Source organism: Tiliqua scincoides, chromosome 2 (assembly GCF_035046505.1).
Source record: "Tiliqua scincoides isolate rTilSci1 chromosome 2, rTilSci1.hap2, whole genome shotgun sequence".
NCBI lineage: Eukaryota > Metazoa > Chordata > Lepidosauria > Squamata > Scincidae > Tiliqua > Tiliqua scincoides.
The window spans coordinates 240038329-240059590 of NC_089822.1; the positions used below are offsets into that span (position 1 = coordinate 240038329).

The 21262-nt window shown below is 43.8% G+C and overlaps 1 protein-coding gene and 1 pseudogene across 1 annotated transcript in view; one reads left to right on the forward strand and one right to left on the reverse strand.

Annotated features, from left to right (window-relative positions):
- The window catches only part of LRIG1 (leucine rich repeats and immunoglobulin like domains 1), a 150733-nt gene that overhangs the window by 105326 nt on the left and 24145 nt on the right, over window positions 1-21262 (forward strand). Inside the window, exons 4-9 of the mRNA XM_066617267.1 lie at window positions 2077-2214; window positions 4351-4494; window positions 6747-6890; window positions 7192-7335; window positions 11569-11712; window positions 13979-14059. Coding sequence (XP_066473364.1) covers window positions 2077-2214; window positions 4351-4494; window positions 6747-6890; window positions 7192-7335; window positions 11569-11712; window positions 13979-14059 — 795 coding nt within the window. The remainder of the gene's footprint in view (window positions 1-2076; window positions 2215-4350; window positions 4495-6746; window positions 6891-7191; window positions 7336-11568; window positions 11713-13978; window positions 14060-21262) is intronic.
- LOC136642911 (5S ribosomal RNA) lies at window positions 9297-9416 on the reverse strand (annotated as a pseudogene).

Here is a 21262-nt window from a genome sequence, read left to right on the forward strand (position 1 = left end):
TCTCAAACTTCTAGCACCCGGACTCACTTTTTAGAATGCCAATCTGTCAGGACCCACCAGAAGTTATGTCATGACCAGAAGTTCCATAATCAAGCAAGAACATTTTTTACACCCCCATACGACAAATCAATCAAGTAAATTAAAAGCTTACAATAAGTATAAGTTTAAAAATGTATTTAAAATAAATAAGAACCCTCCCAAGCAGTTGCTGATCTATTTTTTAAAAAATCCCCAAACATTCCAAAGGCTACAATCCTATCCACACTTACCCGGGACTAAACCCCATTGACTCTCATTGTTTAAATCATATACCGTACATTGTAACCTGTTTAAAAGTACAGATTTGTAACATTTCCCTCCCCAAATGCAGTGACATGGTAGCATTCTGTCTAATATATTAAAAATTAAATACACATTGAAATGAAGGATGAAGGGGACCTACCTGAAATTGACTCTCGTGACCCGCCTAGTGGGTCCCATTCCACAGTTTGAGAAACACTGCTCTACTCATTTCAAAACAGAAGAATAATACAGATTTTCTTTTTTAAAAAAATAAACAGAGCAGTATATGTGGTATTTAAAGGGGGAGTGTTTGGTGATTTTCTCTACTTGCCAAAGAAAGAACACCTGAAGACAGGAGGTAGTAGAAAGTATGTATGTTGGCAACCTTCAGTCTCAAAAGACTATGGTATCGCGCTCTAAATGGTGGTTCTGGAACAGTGTCTAGTGTGGCTGAAAAGGCCAATTCAGGAGTGACAGTCCCTTCCACACTGGGAGCAAGTGTAGTCTGTCCCTGGTCTGTCTCCCTGGCTATGGGCCTTCCTTCTTTGCCTCTTAGCCTCAGACTGTTGGCCAAGTGTCTCTTCAAACTGGGAAAGGCCATGCTGCACAGCCTGCCTCCAAGCGGGCCGCTCAGAGGCCAGGGTTTCCCACCTGTTGAGGTCCACTCCTAAGGCCTTCAAATCCCTCTTGCAGATGTCCTTGTATCGCTGCTGTGGTCTACCTGTAGGGCGCTTTCCTTGCACGAGTTCTCCATAGAGGAGATCCTTTGGGATCCGGCCATCATCCATTCTCACAACATGACCGAGCCAACGCAGGCGTCTGGAGAGAACTGTCCTAACTTGGAACTTTTGGAGCCTCTAAGACCTAATTTGGGCCTCTAATCACCGCCATGATTTGCTCTTACATGAATGAATGTTGTGTCCCTAATCTCCCTGCTCCTTTGCACTTCTGATTTTAGTGGCAAACCATAGCTCGCTGTTCCACTTGAATGTATGATAGTTTCATACAGCAGGAATGTATGGTATGTCCACTTGAATGTATGGTAGTTTCATACAGCAGGAATTTAAGAAAATGTGTATTAGTAATTCGCCATGTTTTCCATTTCTATATTTTGTATTTCCAGAACTAGTGTATCACAATTTTAGAATGATATGTTTAGGTTATCTTTCCATCCCTTACCCCTTGAAAGCTTGTCTACATCAGCCTATATTGGTTTGATAAAAAATCTTGCCTTATTTTTTTATTTCTAATTATTAAGCACATAAGAACCCCCTTGGTCCCATGTAGTCCATCTTCCTGTTTCTCACAGTGACCAAAGGTTGCATCCTGTACACACCTTCCTGAGAGTAAGCCTCATTCAACACAGTGCTTCTGAGGAAACATGCATAGGACTGCACTCTGAGCAACCCCAAAGTGGAACATGTAGACGAATATTGTGAGAACATAAGAAGAGCCCTGCTGGGTCAAGGACCCATCTAGTCCAGCTTCCTGCATCTCACAGTGGCCCACCTGATGCCTCAGGGAGTATCAAAAGATCTGCATCCTGGTGCCACTCCCTTGCATTAGCATTCTATCCCTTGCCTATTGTCACGCCTCTGCCTCTGGTTTTCAGAGGTAGCATTCAACCATAGACAATTAATAGTGAGTGATAGTCTTGTTCTCCCGCTCACTACTCCATGAAATACTGAATGAGCCAGATAAGTGATGAGAAACTGTATCTGTTGCATGTGCCTAATTATTTTCACCCAAGAAAAGAGCGCATTACATAATGTTCTTCTTCCGTCTTCACTGTAGGGCTCGCAACAAGATCCACAGCATTGAAGCCAGCCAGTTAGAGCCCTATGTTGCCCTGGAAACATTGGACCTGAGCTCAAATAGCATCACAGAAATCCGAAGTGGCTGTTTCCCAATGGGGCTGCGCATAAAGGATCTGTAAGTTTGTTTTTGTTTTGTTGCGAAACCTTATAGAAGTATTCATTTCTACAGCAAAGGGGTTTATTAGAATTTCTTTGGGGGAAAATATAATTTTTAAGCCCAAAAATGTTTTACAAATGGATTACAGCTGTGAATTTGAAATCGATGAAGTACAGTGCTGCTCTTTTGTGCCAGTGTGCATGCACACAAGTACCCCGTTCTCTGAGTGATCACATTGCTTCATAACAGGGGCTGAAAAAACTCCGTGCTTTTCTTCACCCTGCTCTTTTCTGCCTGTTTACAATGGACAGCTGATGGGGTTGGGGAAACCAAGCACAGCAGCTCCAGGGCAGGGAGTCTTAAACCCCCGAAGACCTCTACTGCTGCAGTCTCTCAGCCCAGCTTGCTACAGCAAATAGGTCAGGTTAGCAGAGGGAGAGAATGAAATGTGATAAACCCCCATGAGTCTCCCATGAACAGCTAAATGTAGAACTAAGGAAGTGGCAAAATTATGTGTAGATATTTGTGTTGGATTTTTAATCACACTGTTTTTGTTTTTTTGTTTTGCTTTTTATTGTATTTGATGAAAATCCTAATGTTTCAACCCTGTATAAGATTGTCACTCAATTGGAAAAAAAAAATCTTGGTCAGTTAATCAGCTGATGGCCAAATCCTGTGAGCACACTCAACCATCAGAACTTGTGTTCAACAGAAAAAGCCATGTCATATGTTATCTTTAGGAGTGACAGGACATGTTAAAGGACCTCTCTTGATCAGCTCAGGCAGTGGGCATATTCATATAGAGAGAAGTAGGCGTTTTGGGTATCTTGGTACTAAATTGTGTAGGACTTTATAGGTAAATCAAAAACTTGAATTATGCCCAGAAATTGACTGGCAGTCAACTTACTTTTTGCCTCAGAATAACTGAATGAGGTAGGTTTAGGCAGAGAAACCATGTCTGGCCCGAAGTCACACAATAAACTATATTGCTAAGTGAGAATCTGAATCTACATCTCTCGCCTTAGTCTAGTGTACTAACCACTGAACCACATTGGCTCTTAGTTAGTGAGCCAATGTTAAACTCCAATACAGGTCCATTTGGTCTGATTGAGACAGTCTGTCAGGCCATGATGTGTATTGTTCTGCTATGGGTGTGGATTTGGTCTGTGTTTTTCAGTTCTGACAGGGAATATATTGGTTATTGCAGCTATTTTCAGTGTTTTCCTTTTCCCAGCATATTGACTTCTATGGTCTTCTCTATTGTCTTCACCTCTTGTGATGTCACGTCCAGCTTCCAGAAGACTTTTCCAGGTTCAGCGGCTAGGATAACTGCCTGTAGTGACGAATTGTCTGTCCCATTTCCTCTGCCAGCAGGGAAGAGGGTCAGACAATTTGTTATTATAGACAGTTGACCTAGAAATAGAGCCACATAGACCAGGAGAGTTTTTCCAGTAGTGGACCTGCCCTCATTCTGACCCGGAGCAGATCTGTGACATGCTGCCTCCTCCGACATGCCACTGCCTCCCTCCCCAGGATACTCACCGAGACTCACGGAGCCTTGCATGGCACTCAGCAGTGGTTGAGAAGCCTTCTGAGGCTTCTCCCACTGTTTTAAACAATATTTCCTGTTTCTTGATGAAACCAGAAGTATTGTTTAAAACAGCAAGGGAAGAAGGCTTCTCAAACACTGCCAGGTGGTGCATAGAGCTTTGTCTGCCCACAGAATGGCTCGGATGGGCAGGTGGGACTGCGCGGTGGGTGGAGGCAGCTGAAGCGGGGGTGCAGCAAGTGCGTTGCAAGCACAGCGCGTGGGACATTTGCCCCCCCTGCCCTACCCCAGGTCTGCCACTGAGTTTTACAACTGTGCTCCAAACTTCTGTAGCACACCCGCGGGCTTTTTGCAGCACACCAGTTGAAAATAGCTTCTCTGTTGATTCCCCTGGGAAGCTGAAGGTGCTGAGGTATCTCATGGGATCTCTTCTCATCAGCCATCTAAGCAGTGACCATGGACAAAAATGACCTCCACTTGCTTGAAGAAAACCAGGTTGATTTTTTAATGGTGACATGTCTAATGTCACCAACCACTCTGATAAAGAGTGAACAACAGAAACCTTTAGCTTTGTCCTTTAAACGTTCTGTGTTGAAATATTGCAGCTATCTGGGGAGCAACCGAATCAGCACCCTGGAGACAAAGGCATTTGATAGCCTGTCACGATCCCTGCTGACCCTGCGCCTGAGTAAAAACAGGATCACCCACCTTCCTGTTAAGGCATTCAAGCTGGCCCGGCTAACGCAACTGTGAGTAGACATGTGCACTTTAATTATGCCTAACCAGAGTTTATGGAGACAAACATTCCCTGAGGACATGCTCACCAAATGCAATCCTTCTTCGCCCTGTGCCTATAAAATGCTGAATAAACTATATTTTAATGCCCCTGTGGTGACACCTAATAAAACAAATTAGGAGTCCTTTTTTTTTCTTGCGGTCCCACACAGTACTGACTTATTAGATCACACTCTTAATAAGACTCAAAAATACAAGAGCTTTAATACCAATCAGTGTAAAGGTTTTGTCTCAAAAACATAGTATGATTTTTTTCTTCTCAGGCCAGCTGGACATTTATTTTTTTCCCCTTCCCCCCTTTGTTTCACAAGAAGGCAGTGAAAATGAAGCAGGTCAGAGAGTTTTTTGGAACCGTGTTGTCAAGACCACACATGCATCTTTACGTCCTAATAAAACTACAGCGAGGGAAGGCTGTTAAATTGTGCCATTGACATTTGGATAGTCAGAAATGGTGCTTTTGATGAGTTCGCTCACACGTTGGTGTTTGTTTAGCTAGAATATAGCGTGGGCTGCATTTGATCATAAACATGCATCAGTGAAGGTGCTTTTTGTGCAGAAATCTGACCTTTGGCATCTACATTTGCTGCTGGCTCTTCCCGTGGAGTGTGGAACCTGACTCAGAGGCTGAATCAGGCATGATCTGGCATATGATTTTAAGCAGTGATATTAAAAATCAGGACAGATGCTTCTGTGAAAAGTGACAACAAAGCTTGGAATCCCTTTTAGATTGACAGCCCATTTACAGCAGAATGTTGGTCAAGACTTCTCCTCCTGGTGTAACTGGTTTTGCTTATTTCCCAGTGGAAGGAAAACTTTATTTACTGTATTCACCTGTTCAAAGAGCGAATTAAATTATGCCATGTACCACATGGAACATGTGTATTTCCTGTATTGCAGGTCCTGAACACTTTACAAAGCAGTGTTTTAAAAGAGAATGAGGGGTTTTAAAAGTCACTCCTTGGGCACTTGCATGGCATTTTCTTTTCTGTAAACATGTTTCACATGTTAGAAAAGAGAGCTCAGCTTTTAATCTGGGTGATACTCTGGAAGGTTTCCTAGCTACAAGTACTCTAGGCATACTGAATTAACAGGTAAAGAACATTATTTCTGCAGTGGTCAAGAGAATTTAATACAAAAGTCAGAAATGACATTCAGAGAGGTTTTAACTTATAATTGCAATCATATGTTGAGAGCCAAAGCTGCTCTTCCACTCATCAAAGAGCTGAGTTGCACCTCATGCAAGACTGTTGTGTGAGCAAAGGGAAGGAATTCCAAATATGTTTCTTTGGCTTGTTAAATACCTCTTGCACAAGCAGAAGCCTGAGAACCGCTGTAGCACCTGCTTGTTGTTACACCATGTGAACAGCAGCAGAGGAGGCTGCCTTATCCAGAGTCCATCTAGTGCAGTATAGCCAATGTTGATTAGCACTGGCTTTCCAGGATCCAGGATAGGAATTTTTCTCTCCCCTACCTGGAGATGCAAGAGATTGAACCTGGGACCTTCTGTGTACAAAGCATGTGATCGGCTTCTGAGCTATTGCCCAATTAATAGCTCCCTTTTTATTCTTCTTTTTTGGATCCAAGCCTATAGTTTAACTAGTCTCCTTCTTGTTGCCTATGTTTGAAACGGTATGTGTTAAGAGCTGCATAAGTTTTGGTGGAATTTTTCCCTCCTATCATTTGCAGAGAACTGACCAGCAGGATACCGTGGGTTTCTAGTGTTGATATTTGGATATTTTCACACTTGAAACATTAGATGAAACTAAGGTTCTGAAATGCAGTGAAAATGAACAAACAAAGCAGCACATCAACTTTCTTCCTATTGGCAGAACTGCTATTTTCTTGTTCTTGCTTTAGGGACAGTAAGTAAATCCCTCAGTGGTGCTGAAATGCTACTGAAATGCTACTGATGTGTAAAATTGGGAAGGTAGTATTGATCCTGTTTTTGCACAAATGCAAGCTTTGCAAAAGTCTTTATCAGGTAGAAACTCATTTGTATTTTAAAAGCTTGCATGTTTCTTACACCTGGAGGAAGTTCATCTAGTTGTGAACCAGTAATAGTTCATCTCTTCCTTGGTTTGCTGAAATCAAACCAGTTACAACTGCCTGTGCTGTAACTGAGGAACTGCCATCACTTGAGACCAAGCCATTGAATGCAGGAGACATGACTGGGCTTTAACACGGTTTGGTACTGTTGTCATTTTAGGGAGCTAAACCGGAATCGTATTCGCCTGATTGAAGGTTTGACATTTCAAGGTCTGGATAGCTTGGAAGTTCTGAAACTGCAGCGCAACAACATCAGCAAGCTCACTGATGGAGCCTTCTGGGGTCTGGCTAACATGCAAATCTTGTAAGTTAAAAGATGGTTCATAGTATCCTTCATGCTGGTAGGATGTAAGCAGCCTTCTGGCACTCCTCTCTCCTGACTTGTATGTTGCAGGTGCCTGGGGGATCATCATGTTCTGCTACTTACTGTAGCACAGCTGAAGGTAGAGGAAATCGGGACAAAGAAATTATGCAAAATTAGTTTTCCTAAGAAATTAGGCGTTGCGTGGCTATTGTGTTGTTTTGCTTTATAAATCAGTGTGGAGGTATGAGCTTGTGTGTACAGTATTCCATTTTAAAAAAAAACAACTTGCTCATCCCTTTAGGCACCTGGAACACAACATGCTCACCGAAGTGAATAGCGGCTCTCTGTATGGACTTGGATCTCTTCAGCAGTTTCATCTCAGCCACAACTTCATATCCCGCATCAGCCCTGCTGGATGGAGCTTCTGCCAAAAGCTGAATGAATTGTAAGTTAGATACTTTAGGAAGAAACAGTTGGTAATAAAATAGATATTAACTAGCTGATAAAATCGATAACATAGATATTAACTAGCTGGATACCCATGCTTTGCAATGCCATTTAACTACATTAAATCCATTTTTACTCCAATAAACTTTCCTTTGATTGCAACGAACAACTTAAATGTGGCACAACTACTCCATGTCAGGCAACACCCTGTAATTATTCAGAGTCATAGTTCCAACACCACACATTCATGTTCAGGTTGAAATTCAGGACATCTCTTTATAAAGATAGTTGGGTGAGATAATATATCCCCTAGTATAGAATGGAAACATCCATCCCAAACCTGAGGAGCTAGAGGGAGAGGCTAAACCTTGTTCTGGAGGTGGATGACAAAGGGTTACTGAGCAGTATTGCAAACCCTCAGTAGAAGGCACACCTGTTGAAAATTGCTGCTTTAGAGAGAGAAGCAGGGATCTTCCCTAGAGCTGTGCAGCATAGGAATGATTCCTTTCCCTCCCCAATTCCACCAAAGCTGGAGAGGAAGGTGGGGCTGTACTCAATCCGATCCTTCCACAAGGACATGAAGGGCACTGTTGTCTTCGATGGCTCCACATCAGACCCCTTTGACATCCGAAGCAGCATGAAGCAGGGCTGTGTTCTTGCACCAACCTTGTTTGGGATTTTCTTCGCTGTCCTGCTGAAGCATGCCTTTGGAACCGCAACAGAAGGCATCTATCTCCAGACCAGATCAGACGGAAAGCTCTACAACCTCTCCAGACTGAGAGCAAAGTCCAAAGTCCAGCTGAAATGTCTGCGTGTCTTCCTCTTTGCCGACGATGCAGCTGTCACTACCCACTCTGCCAAAGATCTCCAGCAGCTCATGGATTGTTTTAGCAAGGCCTGCCAAGATTTTGGACTGACGATCAGCCTGAAGAAAACACAGGTCATGGTTCAGGATGTGGACTCACCTCCCTGCATTACAATCTCTGCGCATGAACTGGAGGTTGTCCATGACTTTGTGTACCTTGGCTCAATGATCTCTGACACTCTTTCTCTCGATACCGAACTAAACAAACGCATCGGTAAAGCAGCTACCACGTTTTCCAGACTCACAAAGAGAGTCTGGTCCAACAAGAAGCTGATGGAACATACTAAGATCCAGGTCTACAGAGCTTGCGCCCTGAGTACTCTTCTGTACTGCAGCGAGTCATGGACTCTTCGCTCACAACAGGAGAGGAAACTGAACGCTTTCCACATGCGCTGCCTCCGACGCATTCTCGGCATCACCTGGCAGGACAAAGTTCCTAACAACACAGTCCTGGAACGTGCTGGAATCCCTAACATGTATGCACTGCTGAAACAGAGATGCCTGCGTTGGCTCGGTCATGTCGTGAGAATGGATGATGGGCGGATCCCAAAGGATCTCCTCTATGGAGAACTTGTGCAAGGAAAGCACCCTACAGGTAGACCACAGCTGCGATACAAGGACATCTGCAAGAGGGATCTGAAGGCCTTAGGAGTGGACCTCAACAAGTGGGAAACCCTGGCCTCTGAGCGGCCCACTTGGAGGCAGGCTGTGCAGCATGGCCTTTCCCAGTTTGAAGAGACACTTGGCCAACAGTCTGAGGCTAAGAGGCAAAGAAGGAAGGCCCATACCCAGGGAGACAGACCAGGGACAGACTGCACTTGCTCCCGTTGTGGAAGGGATTGTCATTCCCGAATTGGCCTTTTCAGCCACACTAGACGATGTTCCAAAACCACCTTTCAGAGCGCGATACCATAGTCTCTCGAGACTGAAGGTTGCCAACAATACCAATACTCATCAACCTCTCCGGAACACTTACTGTGGTAACCGTCACAGTATAGTTACTGTGAATTTGACCCTCTATATCCTAGGGAAGCATCCCACTTATATTTTGGGTAAATGCTTGGCAACCTTCAGTCTCGAAAGACTATGGTATAAGCCTACAGCACCCGGTATTCCCAATCGGTCTCCCATCCAGGTACTAACCAGGCCTGACCCTGCTTAACTTCCAAGATCAGACGAGATTGGGCATGTGCAGGGTAACAGTTGCTGTCTGCCTCCCCCTTAAACTACTGCTGTTTCTCCCCCCCCTTTTCCTTTTCAAATGAATAGAAAGCAAGAGAAGAAAAATACATAAATAATACGAATCAGCAATCTATTCATGAATCTCTAAGAAAGGCTTCCAGATATCCAAAAATGTGTCCATATGTAGTGTACATACAAGGTGTGGGAAGTTTAAAAAGCAGTTTTGTATTTCTTGAGTGAAGGTGCTCAGTTTTCAGGCATTTTCTCACTTAGAGGGTATTGTGGGTCTATCTAGGTAAAAGGGCCATCTCAGCTGCCTTGCGGGGAGAATTTGTTTTCAGATTCTTCTTGACAGAAAGTGGGCTGTCTGCTCCACAAGCAAGCAGTAGGTGAACATACAGGAGGCTAGGGGAGGAGAGGTTCTGTGCAGTGTGTGAATATACATATCTTTCCAGTTGGTTGCAACCATAATGGTTAATACTCTGAAACATGCTCTGGGCTATCTCTGCATGACGTCAGGAAGGAAACATGCTTCTACCAGTTCCGACAGAAACCTCAACGCAGAATATCAAAGGGAACTTTTTTTTTTTGTTCCAGTCAAGTTTAGCATTACCTGCTAGCTTTGGATTTCTCTGCCTCCCCTCCCCCCATTCTCTTTGAAAAGTTATTTCATTGCAGGTGAGGAAATAATTTTGACTGGCTGCCATTTCTTCATAATTCAACAGTATACAGCCTCTTTAGGAATGAATGTATGTTGTCCTATGCCTTCTTGAAAGCCATTAATCTCTCCTGAATTTCTTCCAGTTCTTTTAGTTGCACCACCACCTCCTTTGCTCACACTTCCAAGAGACAGACAGCTTATTTGCCAAGGAAATGACACTCCTAGCACTTAAAAATATGTCTGTTTTGACTTAGGCTTTGGCTCACGCGGCTGACTTTCATGTGCACCCTAGACATTTTTTTTTAATGTGGCTGGCGGCGTAAAAGCCAAATGTATAAGAGAATTGGGGAGGTGCAGAAGTGGACAAAACTATGTGTTGTTTCTTCTAGTGCACTTTATAATATCATAGTATATGGGGGGGGGGAAGAAACCTTACATTTTGTATGAGGAGATGTTGCTCAGAGTCTCTCAAAATGAAAAGCAGGCCCCCTCAAGGAAGGCATAGACAGTTGCTAGGGAAGGCACAGCCTTTTCCTTGACATTTTTATTGTCAGTTATTACTGGACCATATGGCAGAATGCCAGCTTCCGCCTTGCCAATCCTCACCCATTCAGTACACTGCTGGAGACTGTTGTGCACTGACCCCATTGGTTGACTGCCAGTGCTATGGGTTTCTGAAGCTTGTCTCTGGAGAGAGGGTGAACTACAGTACTATTAGTTTTTTTTTTTCCTTTAAGGAAGCTAGAACAATTTTCGTGACTTAGGGAGGCTCACTCTCATACTGCCAGGGGCCTTGAGACCAGTTTGAAAGTAGCTCTGTTTCTGAGGTAAGCAAGACTTGGGCCTTGCTAGTTCTTTCCTGGGAAATTCCTGGTAACTCCATGTATCACATTTTTGAGCTTCTGGGAAGAACTATGGGCAAGATTACAATATAACTGCTAGCAAGGTAGTCTTAGTTTCAGTCCCCCCTGATCGTTTCCTTCAGACATAACTTTAAACATGATTTGTAAAGGTTTGTGGTTTGTGCCTGAACACCCACAAGCTTACAAGCTGCAGTTTGCAGGGGCTGCCAAACTAGAACAGCAGCTCGTTTGCAAACCACAGTTGTGGCTAACTGTGGTTTTCTTTTTTGTTTGACAAACAACAAGACAGACAACTGTCACAGTTATGGCCATCGCTCCACTTGAAGAGGCTACTATGCAATAGAAATGGGAGCAAATTTATGACACTGAGTGTTGAGCAGGTGGAAAACATAAGCACACAAGCAGCAGGCACTCTAAACCCTCACCTGCTTGTTGTACATTTGGAAGCTCGAACCATAGTGTGGTTTCTTAACTGTGGTTGGCTTTAGACCCATTTGACTGGTTTTCCCACGGTGAAGATGTTGACAGTGTTTGTTTACATGCCAGTTCTTGTCAGGAGGTTAACATAATAATATCTTAATAAAGATGTTTCTCACATTGGGAAATTCCCGTTCACTGTGGTTGATATTTGTTCTTTTTTTTTGTTTGTTTTGTTCTCAGGTCATTGTCGTATAACAACTTAACCAGACTGGATGAGGGGAGCTTAGCAGACCTGGGAGGGCTGCAGATACTACACCTCAGCCATAATGGCATCAGCCACATTGCAGAGGGAGCGTTCAAGGGACTCAAAAGCCTGCGTCTGCTGTATGTGTTTTATACCTTCCTTGTCTGACTGGCCAAAGGGCCCCCTAGACATATAAGAGGGGTTTGTTCTGGTTTTTCTGCATGTCCATACCTAACAAGAGACAGAAAATAAACAAGATTTTTCCAGTCATCTAAAGTGCAATTTGTACTGTGGGAAATGACTTTCAAGTTTCCTGTGCAGCTTTTCAGCCTAAAAGGGGGGGGGGGTTCTTTTTCACGTTTCACATGCCTAGTGTGACTCCGAGTACTATATTCTACCACTGTGTTTGATGGGAGCTGGTCATCTTCAGCATATAGAGGAGCTAACTGTACCACTAATTTTTCTTTCCCACAATATATCTTGGCTTGTAATGCCTTGAGATTATGCATGTAACAATTATTAATCTTCCAGTGTCATGAAACCTTAGTGCCCGTTTTCTAACATGCTTTTTCCATCTCTGGCCAGCAGTTTTGTGATTTTTTTTTAAATTATTGTTTAAAAAGTATAGATATTCAAGGCAAATGACGTTCAGTATTTTTTAAAAATCCTCTCTCTGAAGCCTTTTTAAGATTTTGATTTAGCTGAGAAGGAAGCAAGAACTTCCCTCCTTGGTTACTGCTCTGTGTAGTTATTTATTCCTTTTGTTGAGTGGAGGGAGGAAGTGCTTTATGTTTTTTAGCCTTTCCCAGAACCGCTTTTCGGTCCCATGCATGTTTTCAGAAAGGTCCTTCTCCTAGGCAGCTGGTACAGAAAAGGACCAAAGACTTTCCCAAAGCAAAAAGGGCGGTTGGATTGCAGCTAATTCTGGTTGTCTTTTGTGTACAGTGCCCAGAGACCAGAGAGGGTGGGAGAGCAAGTTCTAATTGAATCAAGAGGAAGGTCCATTGGGTCCTGCACCTGGTGAAAAAGAGCTGGGCATGCTTTAATTACGGCCTATTGTTGAGGAGCCTTTGGTGGGTGTGAAACTGCTGAAATGCGAAGCTATTCAAATAGAGGTCAGGCTCTGGGACCTCACAGCAGAATGATTAACAAGGCAGTATACATTCAGGGCCAGCCAGCCAGAAAGAATAGGAAATTGGCAACAGGGTCTGGGAGAAAAGCAAAGTGAATGCAGAGAGAGCTGGACCAGAATGTGGAATCCTGATAAGCTTTGTGTTTTGCTGTTCTTTCCTTGGTGTTAAAAGGCATTTGGGGTTTTCCTGGAAGAACCAGCATAGCGACAAGCTATGCTCTTTTTCTCTCCTTTTATAGACAATGCAATATAAATGTCCATTATTAAAAACAATTATTTAAATTTTAATTTAAAATTATTAAAAACTTGCAGCTATTTTACTGCGAGAGGCTAGGGCAATCCTATGCATATGTTCCTGTAACTAGGCCTCATTTAACACAATGGGACTTAGTTTTGAGTAGACCTGCATAGGACTGGGCTGTATCACAGCTACTGCTCTGGAAGTATGTTCCCATACTGCATCTTAAGTCTAGCATTACAATTTCCCACTCCTCTGAAGATTTGACTTTGCCAAAAAAAAAAGAAAAAAAAAGAAAAAGGGTGGGGGAGCTAGGGGAAATTAGTATGGTACATGCTTGTGGGGGGAAATTTAGTGTATGTAGAACCAAAGGTATGTAGAGAAGTGAAATGTTACTAGCATGGGTGATAGTTTCTGAGCCTGTGGACATTTAAAAGCTGTGGCCTCCATTCTCTTTGTTTAGACTTGCTTTAACCCCTACCCCTTGCTGCTTTCCATTGTTTACACCCATAACCCGCGGTGTTAATAACCTAATTTTTGGGAAGGAGGGGGAAATCTGAATGTCTGTCTGCACACACACCTTTCCATTGCTATGTTCACCAATGCCTTGAGGCCAGGGAGCCTACACTTCTTCTCCATTCCAGCTCTGGAATAGTGTTTGTGGCTCTAATGTGTCTAACTTTTGTCTAATTTGGAATCAAAGCCCCTTTCTTTGTTGCTTTGAATTACCAAAAACACTTGTGCACCAGAAGGATAATGACTGGCTTAAAGTGGATCAGAAAGGTAAAGCATCACTTTTGAAGTATTTTTTTCTGAAAGAAAACAATATGGAAGAGGCCAGGTCTAGTCAGCCAGAGTTAATTACCCCTGTTTTTCCTGCAAGTGCTGGGCAGTCCTGAGAAAAGCTTTATGCTGTAGGGACAAAAGAGGAGGCCTCTGGTAAACTCTTCCAAAAGGTTACCCTTCGGCTCTTTTAATGTTGAGCTCACAAACTGGGAAATTGATTGCAAGCTTTCTTTTGTCTTCTGCTCTCCAGGGATCTGGACCATAATGAGATTTCAGGCACAATAGAAGACACCAGTGGGGCCTTTACAGGCTTGGAGAACCTAAGCAAGCTGTGAGTGTCTAAGATGTTTTTGTTTCATTTTTGTAATGGACGGGGTTTTTGTACAGTCCCTTCTTTCTTCTTGCATTGCGCTCGGCAGATATATCTTTTAGAACTGGGGTGGGAAGCATGTGTTGAAGTCATGCCATGTGCAGTTTCCCACATTCAATAAAAAGTATTGCAAATGTTTTGATTAGAAGCATGTGTCTCAGTAGCAAACTCAGCATTTTTACAGAAGCTGAATTTTTTTTTCTTAATACGTAATTCTTAAAGATAAAAGAGAGGCACACCTTCTTCTATAAAACCTCAAATCATAAATTAGTTACAAAAACCAGTCTTGCTTTGTACCCTTATCAAATTGCCACTCAGCATCTACCACAAACAGCAATAGACGAGAGAGGGAGAGAGAGACTTTGACACTGTAAGCATTTTAATTTCAGTGAATTGTGGTCATGTGCTGATTTTACTAGCAATGAAACCATCTCTTGTGTTGGTGGTGGTTATTTATTTCGTGCATTTGGTGACTGGACAAGAGCCTGGTTTGGAGAAACCTCTTGGGAGAAAAGGATAGTTGAATACTCTGTCTTATTCATTCTTCATATACAGCTACAGCTGTGTTATAGTTAAATACACACACACACACACACACACACTTTTGCTAACTACATATTTTACTTCACAATGTTTTGATCCCATTTTGTTGTTTGTTTTTACACACAGATCTTCCTAACCTTTCCTTTAAAAGCCATCCAAAGTTAACTTCTATATGGCAAACATTGCTTTTGGTCAGGCAAGCCCCTCCATTTAAACGGTCAACCAGCAGGTGTTCAAATGTATTAGCATAAGGAGGGGGCTGGGAATTGGGGTGGGGTTGGACACTTAAGAGGAAACCTTCAGATGAATTAATAATTACCCCAGCTCATTGGAGATTGCTTTAAAAGCTGCTCCCCTTTTGATCTGTTGTGGATAAGCTTCTGAAAGTGTCTCGCAAGGAGCATTGCTGGGCCTTGTTCAGAATATTGGAGGTGTTAAACTGGGAGAAGGGGACTGGCTAAGTCACGAGCCTTTTCTGAATTATAGATGAGGTTCTCCGCAGTGGAGAAAATGGGCCTAAATTAAACCATAGAAGACTGATCAGAGGGCTGCCCTGGCACAAACCGTATTGCTGGAGTCACTGGGGAGCTGCTAGCCTTTTACCTATCCTTTCCCTTAGTTATTCCAGCTATCCAGTTATTTATCTGAAATATTTGTATTTCTCATTTCAAGGGCACTGTCGACAGGGTGGATAAAAATAAAAGTATACCAAATACAACTCAGATAAAGCATAAAAATACACTTTAAAAATTATAGTAACCCAAACAAACCACAGTACCAGATTAAACATGAAACCCAGCTCTTTAAACTTTAAAAGTTCTTTTGAAAGAGTTTTAGGTTTAAGTCCAAATTAACAGAGCAAGCACCAAGAAGGTGTCTCTGAGGAGCAGGGTGCCACTCTTCCATTGGGAAGTGGTCCATTGTCCTCTGGTGTGGGTGTCAAGAGGAACCTGATCCTTTCTGGCTTTGAAACTGGGGAGAGGGCAGGAGTGTTCACACAGTTGTACTGACCGTTGGAGGATACCATGCAACTACAAGGGAGGTTCTCACCTACTTTTCCATCTTCAATCTGGAGAGGGAGATAGGGTTGGCTGTTTTGATACTGAACAAGTGTGTCATCCTGAGTGCCTTGCTCATACACCACCAGAAGCAGCTCAGGGCTGTCAAACTCATTTCATAAAGAAGGCTGAATAGTATTCATGATGCCTGCTAAGGGCCGGAAGTGATGTCATTAAGCAGGCCATGTCCAGAAATAAGCACTTTTTTCTCACTTAGCAACTCATTTGCTGCAAATGACAAGAGAAAATCAGCAAATCTTGATCATATTTTCATGGTATGGAAGAGCCCAATTATCATGTGAGCCTTTCACCTATCCTTTCCCTTAGTTATTCCAGCTATCCAGCTGAGGTGTCACTGCTGAGGTGTCAGCAGTGACAGCTCAACAGCTGGTGGTGATGCCAGGAGAGCCTGAGGGCCAAATAAAGAGCTTCCAAAAGCTGCATCCGGCCCCCAGGCCCCCACACCTACTCTAGATTTTCCCTTTGGCTCTGAGGAAGCTGGCTAGGGTTGGCTGTTTAGGAACTGGATAGTCATAGTGCCCTGAGTGCCTTGCCCACTGAGCTCCAATGCAGTCTCCTGCTTCACTCCTAACTCTAAATTCAAAGCTACAGAAGGATAAGCATGATCTCCACAGTTGTGATGGCCACAACTGGGACATCTCCACTCTGCCCACACCCCCATCACCAAAAGTGACTGGGTGAGCAATTATTGGGGAGCAAGAAATTGTCACTTCACATGGAAACACACTGTGGGGTTAGGTGCTAAAACCACAGCCCTAACCAGTTGAACACCAAAAAAACTTCTGAATGAACACATGAAAGATTGTGCTGAATAGAAATGACAAGGTCCTAGCATCTACATATTTTGGCTTGACTACCACGATCAGCCAAAACCTGTGGACCCTTGCTGAGGAAGCTATTCCATAGACTAGGCACCACTACTGAGAAGGTCCTGACTCCCTCATGACATTCCCCCCACCTTGGCTGGTGATGTTGGTTAACAAATAGGCTCACATCAGAGGAGATGGTCTGTCTGCTAATAAGTTCAATTCTACCCTGTCACCCAATAGCTTAGAATAAGAAGTGAAGAGTCAGGTTTGGCAGGTACAAAACCGGAAAGGAACTGAATGAAGAACAGTGCATGTGATACGAGTGTACTATGTGGTCATGCAATCTCCATATGAACTTGCTCCCATCCATTAAGCGGTGACAGTGGAGTACTTGGAGAGCAAGCATTTTTGCTATGCCGTGCCATTGATAAGTCGCTCCCAAACTCCAGATTCCTTTTCCAGGAGGTCATGGGCTTTTCTATAGTGGTTTAATCATTAGAAAAGAGATCCTGTCAGGAACAGCAGGTCATTGTGAAAGAATTATGGTGGTATTGTGATGAGAATTCCTGTAACATTTGGCTTGGGCTCAACACACAGGGAGGAATGGGATGGAGGGAGCAAGGACACAGTCATGCATTTCTGGAACAAATGTGAGGCAGCAGCTGCTAGCCCATATCTCAACTCATTTCCTGACATTACCACATCAGTCCGTTTCTCAGTGTAGAATTCTCTGATCTTAGCGGGATCCTAAGGACCCAATCCTATTGCATGCGTGCTGGCTCACCGCTGGTGCGCAGTGTCGCTAACATGGTGTAAGGCATTAGTGCCGGCCCAGTGCTGGAGCCGGCCCAGCACGAACCTCACTGGTTAGGCGCCAGTGGTCCGCTGCCTGGCAGTTGCTCAGAATGCTGGGCAGTGGAGAAGTACGTCAGGGCAGGGAGGAAGCATTCTGAGGTGGGCTGAGGCTGTGGAGAAGGTGTGGTGGGGGCAAGAGGGGGTTGGGACCGGCGGTACTCAGCTCCAATGAATCCTGAGCCCTTACTGGATCCAGTAAGTAAGGTGTCTTTATTCTGCACCAGCTAAATAGCTGATGAAGAGCAACCCCATTGTGGGGCTGTTTCCCTTACTTGGGGGGAAGGGGACGAATGTCATCTTCCCCTGAGGAGATGTCAGGAGCCACTAGTGGCTGCCTGAACACCGAGAGGATGGTTGGCAACCTTCAGTCTCGAAAGACTATGGTATAAGCCTACAGCACCCGGTATTCCCAGGCGGTCTCCCATCCAAGTACTAACCAGGCCTGACCCTGCTTAGCTTCCGAAATCAGACAAGATCAGTCATGTGCAGGGTAACAGTTGCTGCTCGAGAGGATGCTTCAGCTTCAGCAGCTATTTTGGTGCCGCAGCAGTCCCACACACAGGGCAGCTCAGGATTGGGCTGTTAATGTGCAACCCCTACTGTGTTCAATGACTATTTTCTCCCATGTAGGTGTCCTCATGCACTGTGGTCCTAATATGGGGGCCCTGCTTTGAGTGCTGGCCTTTGCCGAGTTTTGGTTGCTCATATAAGGCAGGGGACCTTTCCAGTGATGCTGGCTACTGTATGGAAAACCAAACACAGGTGGAATGGGGAGGAGATGGGGCAAGGTGGGTGTGGATCAGACCCGGGATTGGTGGCAATGGTGCAGGCTGGATCCAAACACCCTTCCCGGACTTGATCCACCTGCACAGGTCAATGCAGGGTCTGAGTTGCCCCGTAGTGGGTGCTTATCCTGAGGAAACTTCCAGCAGCCGAAAATCCCCCATGGGATGCAGCAGAAGCCACCCCGGTGCTGTTGCATCATTGCATGTGGATTTAGGTAGGCTTAGGCTGTAAGTAACCATGCGACTGCATATGTCTCCTTTCTGAATCTTGGTTTGAACTTAAGATTACTTTTAGGAGAATGAAAAGAAATAAACAAAGGGAAGCCATTGTTCTTACTGGTATTTATTGCTTTTCTAATGTAATGGTGAGGAGCAGGGTAGAGTTGCCTCTTAAGATATTGCTGGAAATACTCATCGAAAGTGCTGAGAATTCTCTTGTCAGAAATTTGGCTTTCTCACACGTCTGCTGTTCCCTGTGTTTTTGCCAGTGTTCCTTTGAGGAAAACCATGACAATTAAATCAGTTTTAAAATGTGAAGAGCAGACATGACCTAACTGCATCACAGCACAACTCTGGAACAGGAAAAATGATCTTTCACTGACCTATAGTGATTTGGAGAAGGGATTCCCAAGCATCCTTGCCAAGTGCCCCAGCCCACCTCTGAGCTCTGAGGTGCCCCTCTCCTCTTGTCTTCCTTTTACCTTATTATTATTATTCTTTTACCCTCTTGAGACATATATGTTTGAAGTTATGTGAGAATGTAATGCTGGATAAAATATATATGTCTATCTTGGAAAGCAGACATTTGAACTTTGGAAACTCCTTGCAGGGGTTTTTATTTACCTTAGTGCTCCATTTAGGATTGATATGAGTAGCAACCCTGAGAAGCTTTGGCAAGGCCCGTGTTGGTTTATGTGAGATAGTCATTTTATGCAGCCAAGACAGTTTGTTAACTCCACAGCTGATCCACTAGGATTGACTGGGTGTGGCTGAGAACTGACTTGCCAGGAAAGGCATATCTGAAAGATGCAGCCTATGCTCTTGGGTGGAAGTGGTTATACTTGTGGGTTAGTTATGTAAACTACTGAGGTAATTTTTCACTTTTCCTACCAGCTGTTTCAGCAGCCATTCCCAAGCCTAAAGATTGGCACTTGATGTGTGAGTCTCACACAATGCCACAACCACTGTATGGAGGGGGGGAGGTCACTCACAAGTAGCTCCATGTGGTTTTTATGTACGTGGATCTGGCTGCCAGTTTACTCGTTTGCAGCTTGTTTAAGGACGTCGCCTGAGGGGGTGAGCAATCACCTCTGGCATTTTCCTTCTTTGCAATAACTGCTTTCAAAAGCAGGCGTGTTTTAAAGACACATCGTGGGGCCTAAAACTCACAGAGCTGGAAGATCTTGGGCAGGGACCATCACTCATATCTGTTCCATAGTCAGACATGCTCTCCTGTTTTCACAGCTTTGCCAAATGTGCAATTTGGCTCCGAAATAGATACCTGCAGTCTTCTTATGTGTTTGTGCAGTACTTTAGACACTGTTCTTCAGAAGGTTTTGTCAGAAGCAGTGCAGATTCTGAATGCAACATGTATTCAGTATATACAGTGGGCCCTCATCATCCATGAATTCGGCATCCACAGATTTGAATATACCTGGATGCCAACACCGCTGCTGGAGGTCCTCCGGGATGCTTCTGCAAGGCACTTCCGGTTTTTTGGCAGACTGGAAGTGCCTTTCAGGTATGTCTGAGAGGTCTTCTGAAGTTTGGGGAGGTTGCACACAGCCTCCCTGCACTTCAGAAGACTTTCCGGATTCTTCTAAAAGGCGCTTCCAGTTTGCTGGCTCCACCCCTCCCCTACTATCCATGGAATTTGGTATCCACAGGGAGTCCTGGAATGGATCCCCCATGGATACAGAGGACCCGCTGTACTATATATACTATATGTATATTGTAGGGATGCAATCGTCTTCATTACTTACCTGTGTAGTTCTGCCCCAACCTCAGTCTACAACCACTAGATTAACTGGTTGTTAATCTAGATTAACACTAGTTAATCTAAACACTAGATTAACTGGACAAAGTGAGGTTTCTACCAGACTCCAGCAGGCTCTCATGTTCTTGGCATCTAGACTCATGTCTGTCTTCACATAGAGTCACAGGGATCCTCCTATTAATGAAAACTGAAATGCAAGAAGCTTTCCAGTTTGTGCCGGATAGTACCTTCCTGAATTAATTTATTTCAGCAGTTTTAATCTCTCCTGTCATCAGGACTCGGAGTGGGTTACATTGCATTAAAAAATTTTTTTAAAAAGGATAAAACTCTGGAAATCAGATAGAAATGACAGGTTAAATGTTCAAGAACACGACTAAAATTCCAGACCAAATATCTCCATTGCTGATTTTGTCTCAGTAATAAAAAACCAGCAGGAGGTCATCCAGCATTCCCCAGATTGTGGCTCTTTTGTTTTCAAACGCAGCTATTCTGAAGCCATCCACGCTGTATTTCTACCTCGTCTCCACATGCAGCAGAATGAGGTGGTAGAGTGGACTGAACTATGAGGAAGGAGAAGCTGCCATTTTTGGTTATTTGGTTGGATTCCAAACTTTCTGCATGTACGTTTTGCTCACATCAGAGGAAAAAAGCTCAAGTCCAGCCCACTCTTTGCTACACTAGCTTTTGAAGGCAGAGTATTTTTTTCTCCATAGGTGAGCATTCAGAAATGTGATCCTTACCTGCAGTCCAAAATGGCAACTTTGTTCTACCATCTCAGTACCCTTCACTCTTATTAACGCCTACCTCATTATTCTGCAGGAAGAATTTTGTTGGATTGTGAATAGGGCTTGAATAGCTTGCCTTGTGTTTAAAGGCGGAGTTCTTAACCCTCTTGTGGCAGCTGTGTTGGGTAAATTTGACTTAGAAGGAGGAAAAATTGAAATAAAACCCACCCTTCACTGTTTGCCAAATCTCATGATTTGGGATCTAAGACTAGCCATTTTGAACTGTATAAGTTCAAAATGCCTGAACTTTTGATTGTTTTGCCTAGCTGGCCTACTCAGGGCAAGAAAGAAATTGTCATATTTTCTGTTGAA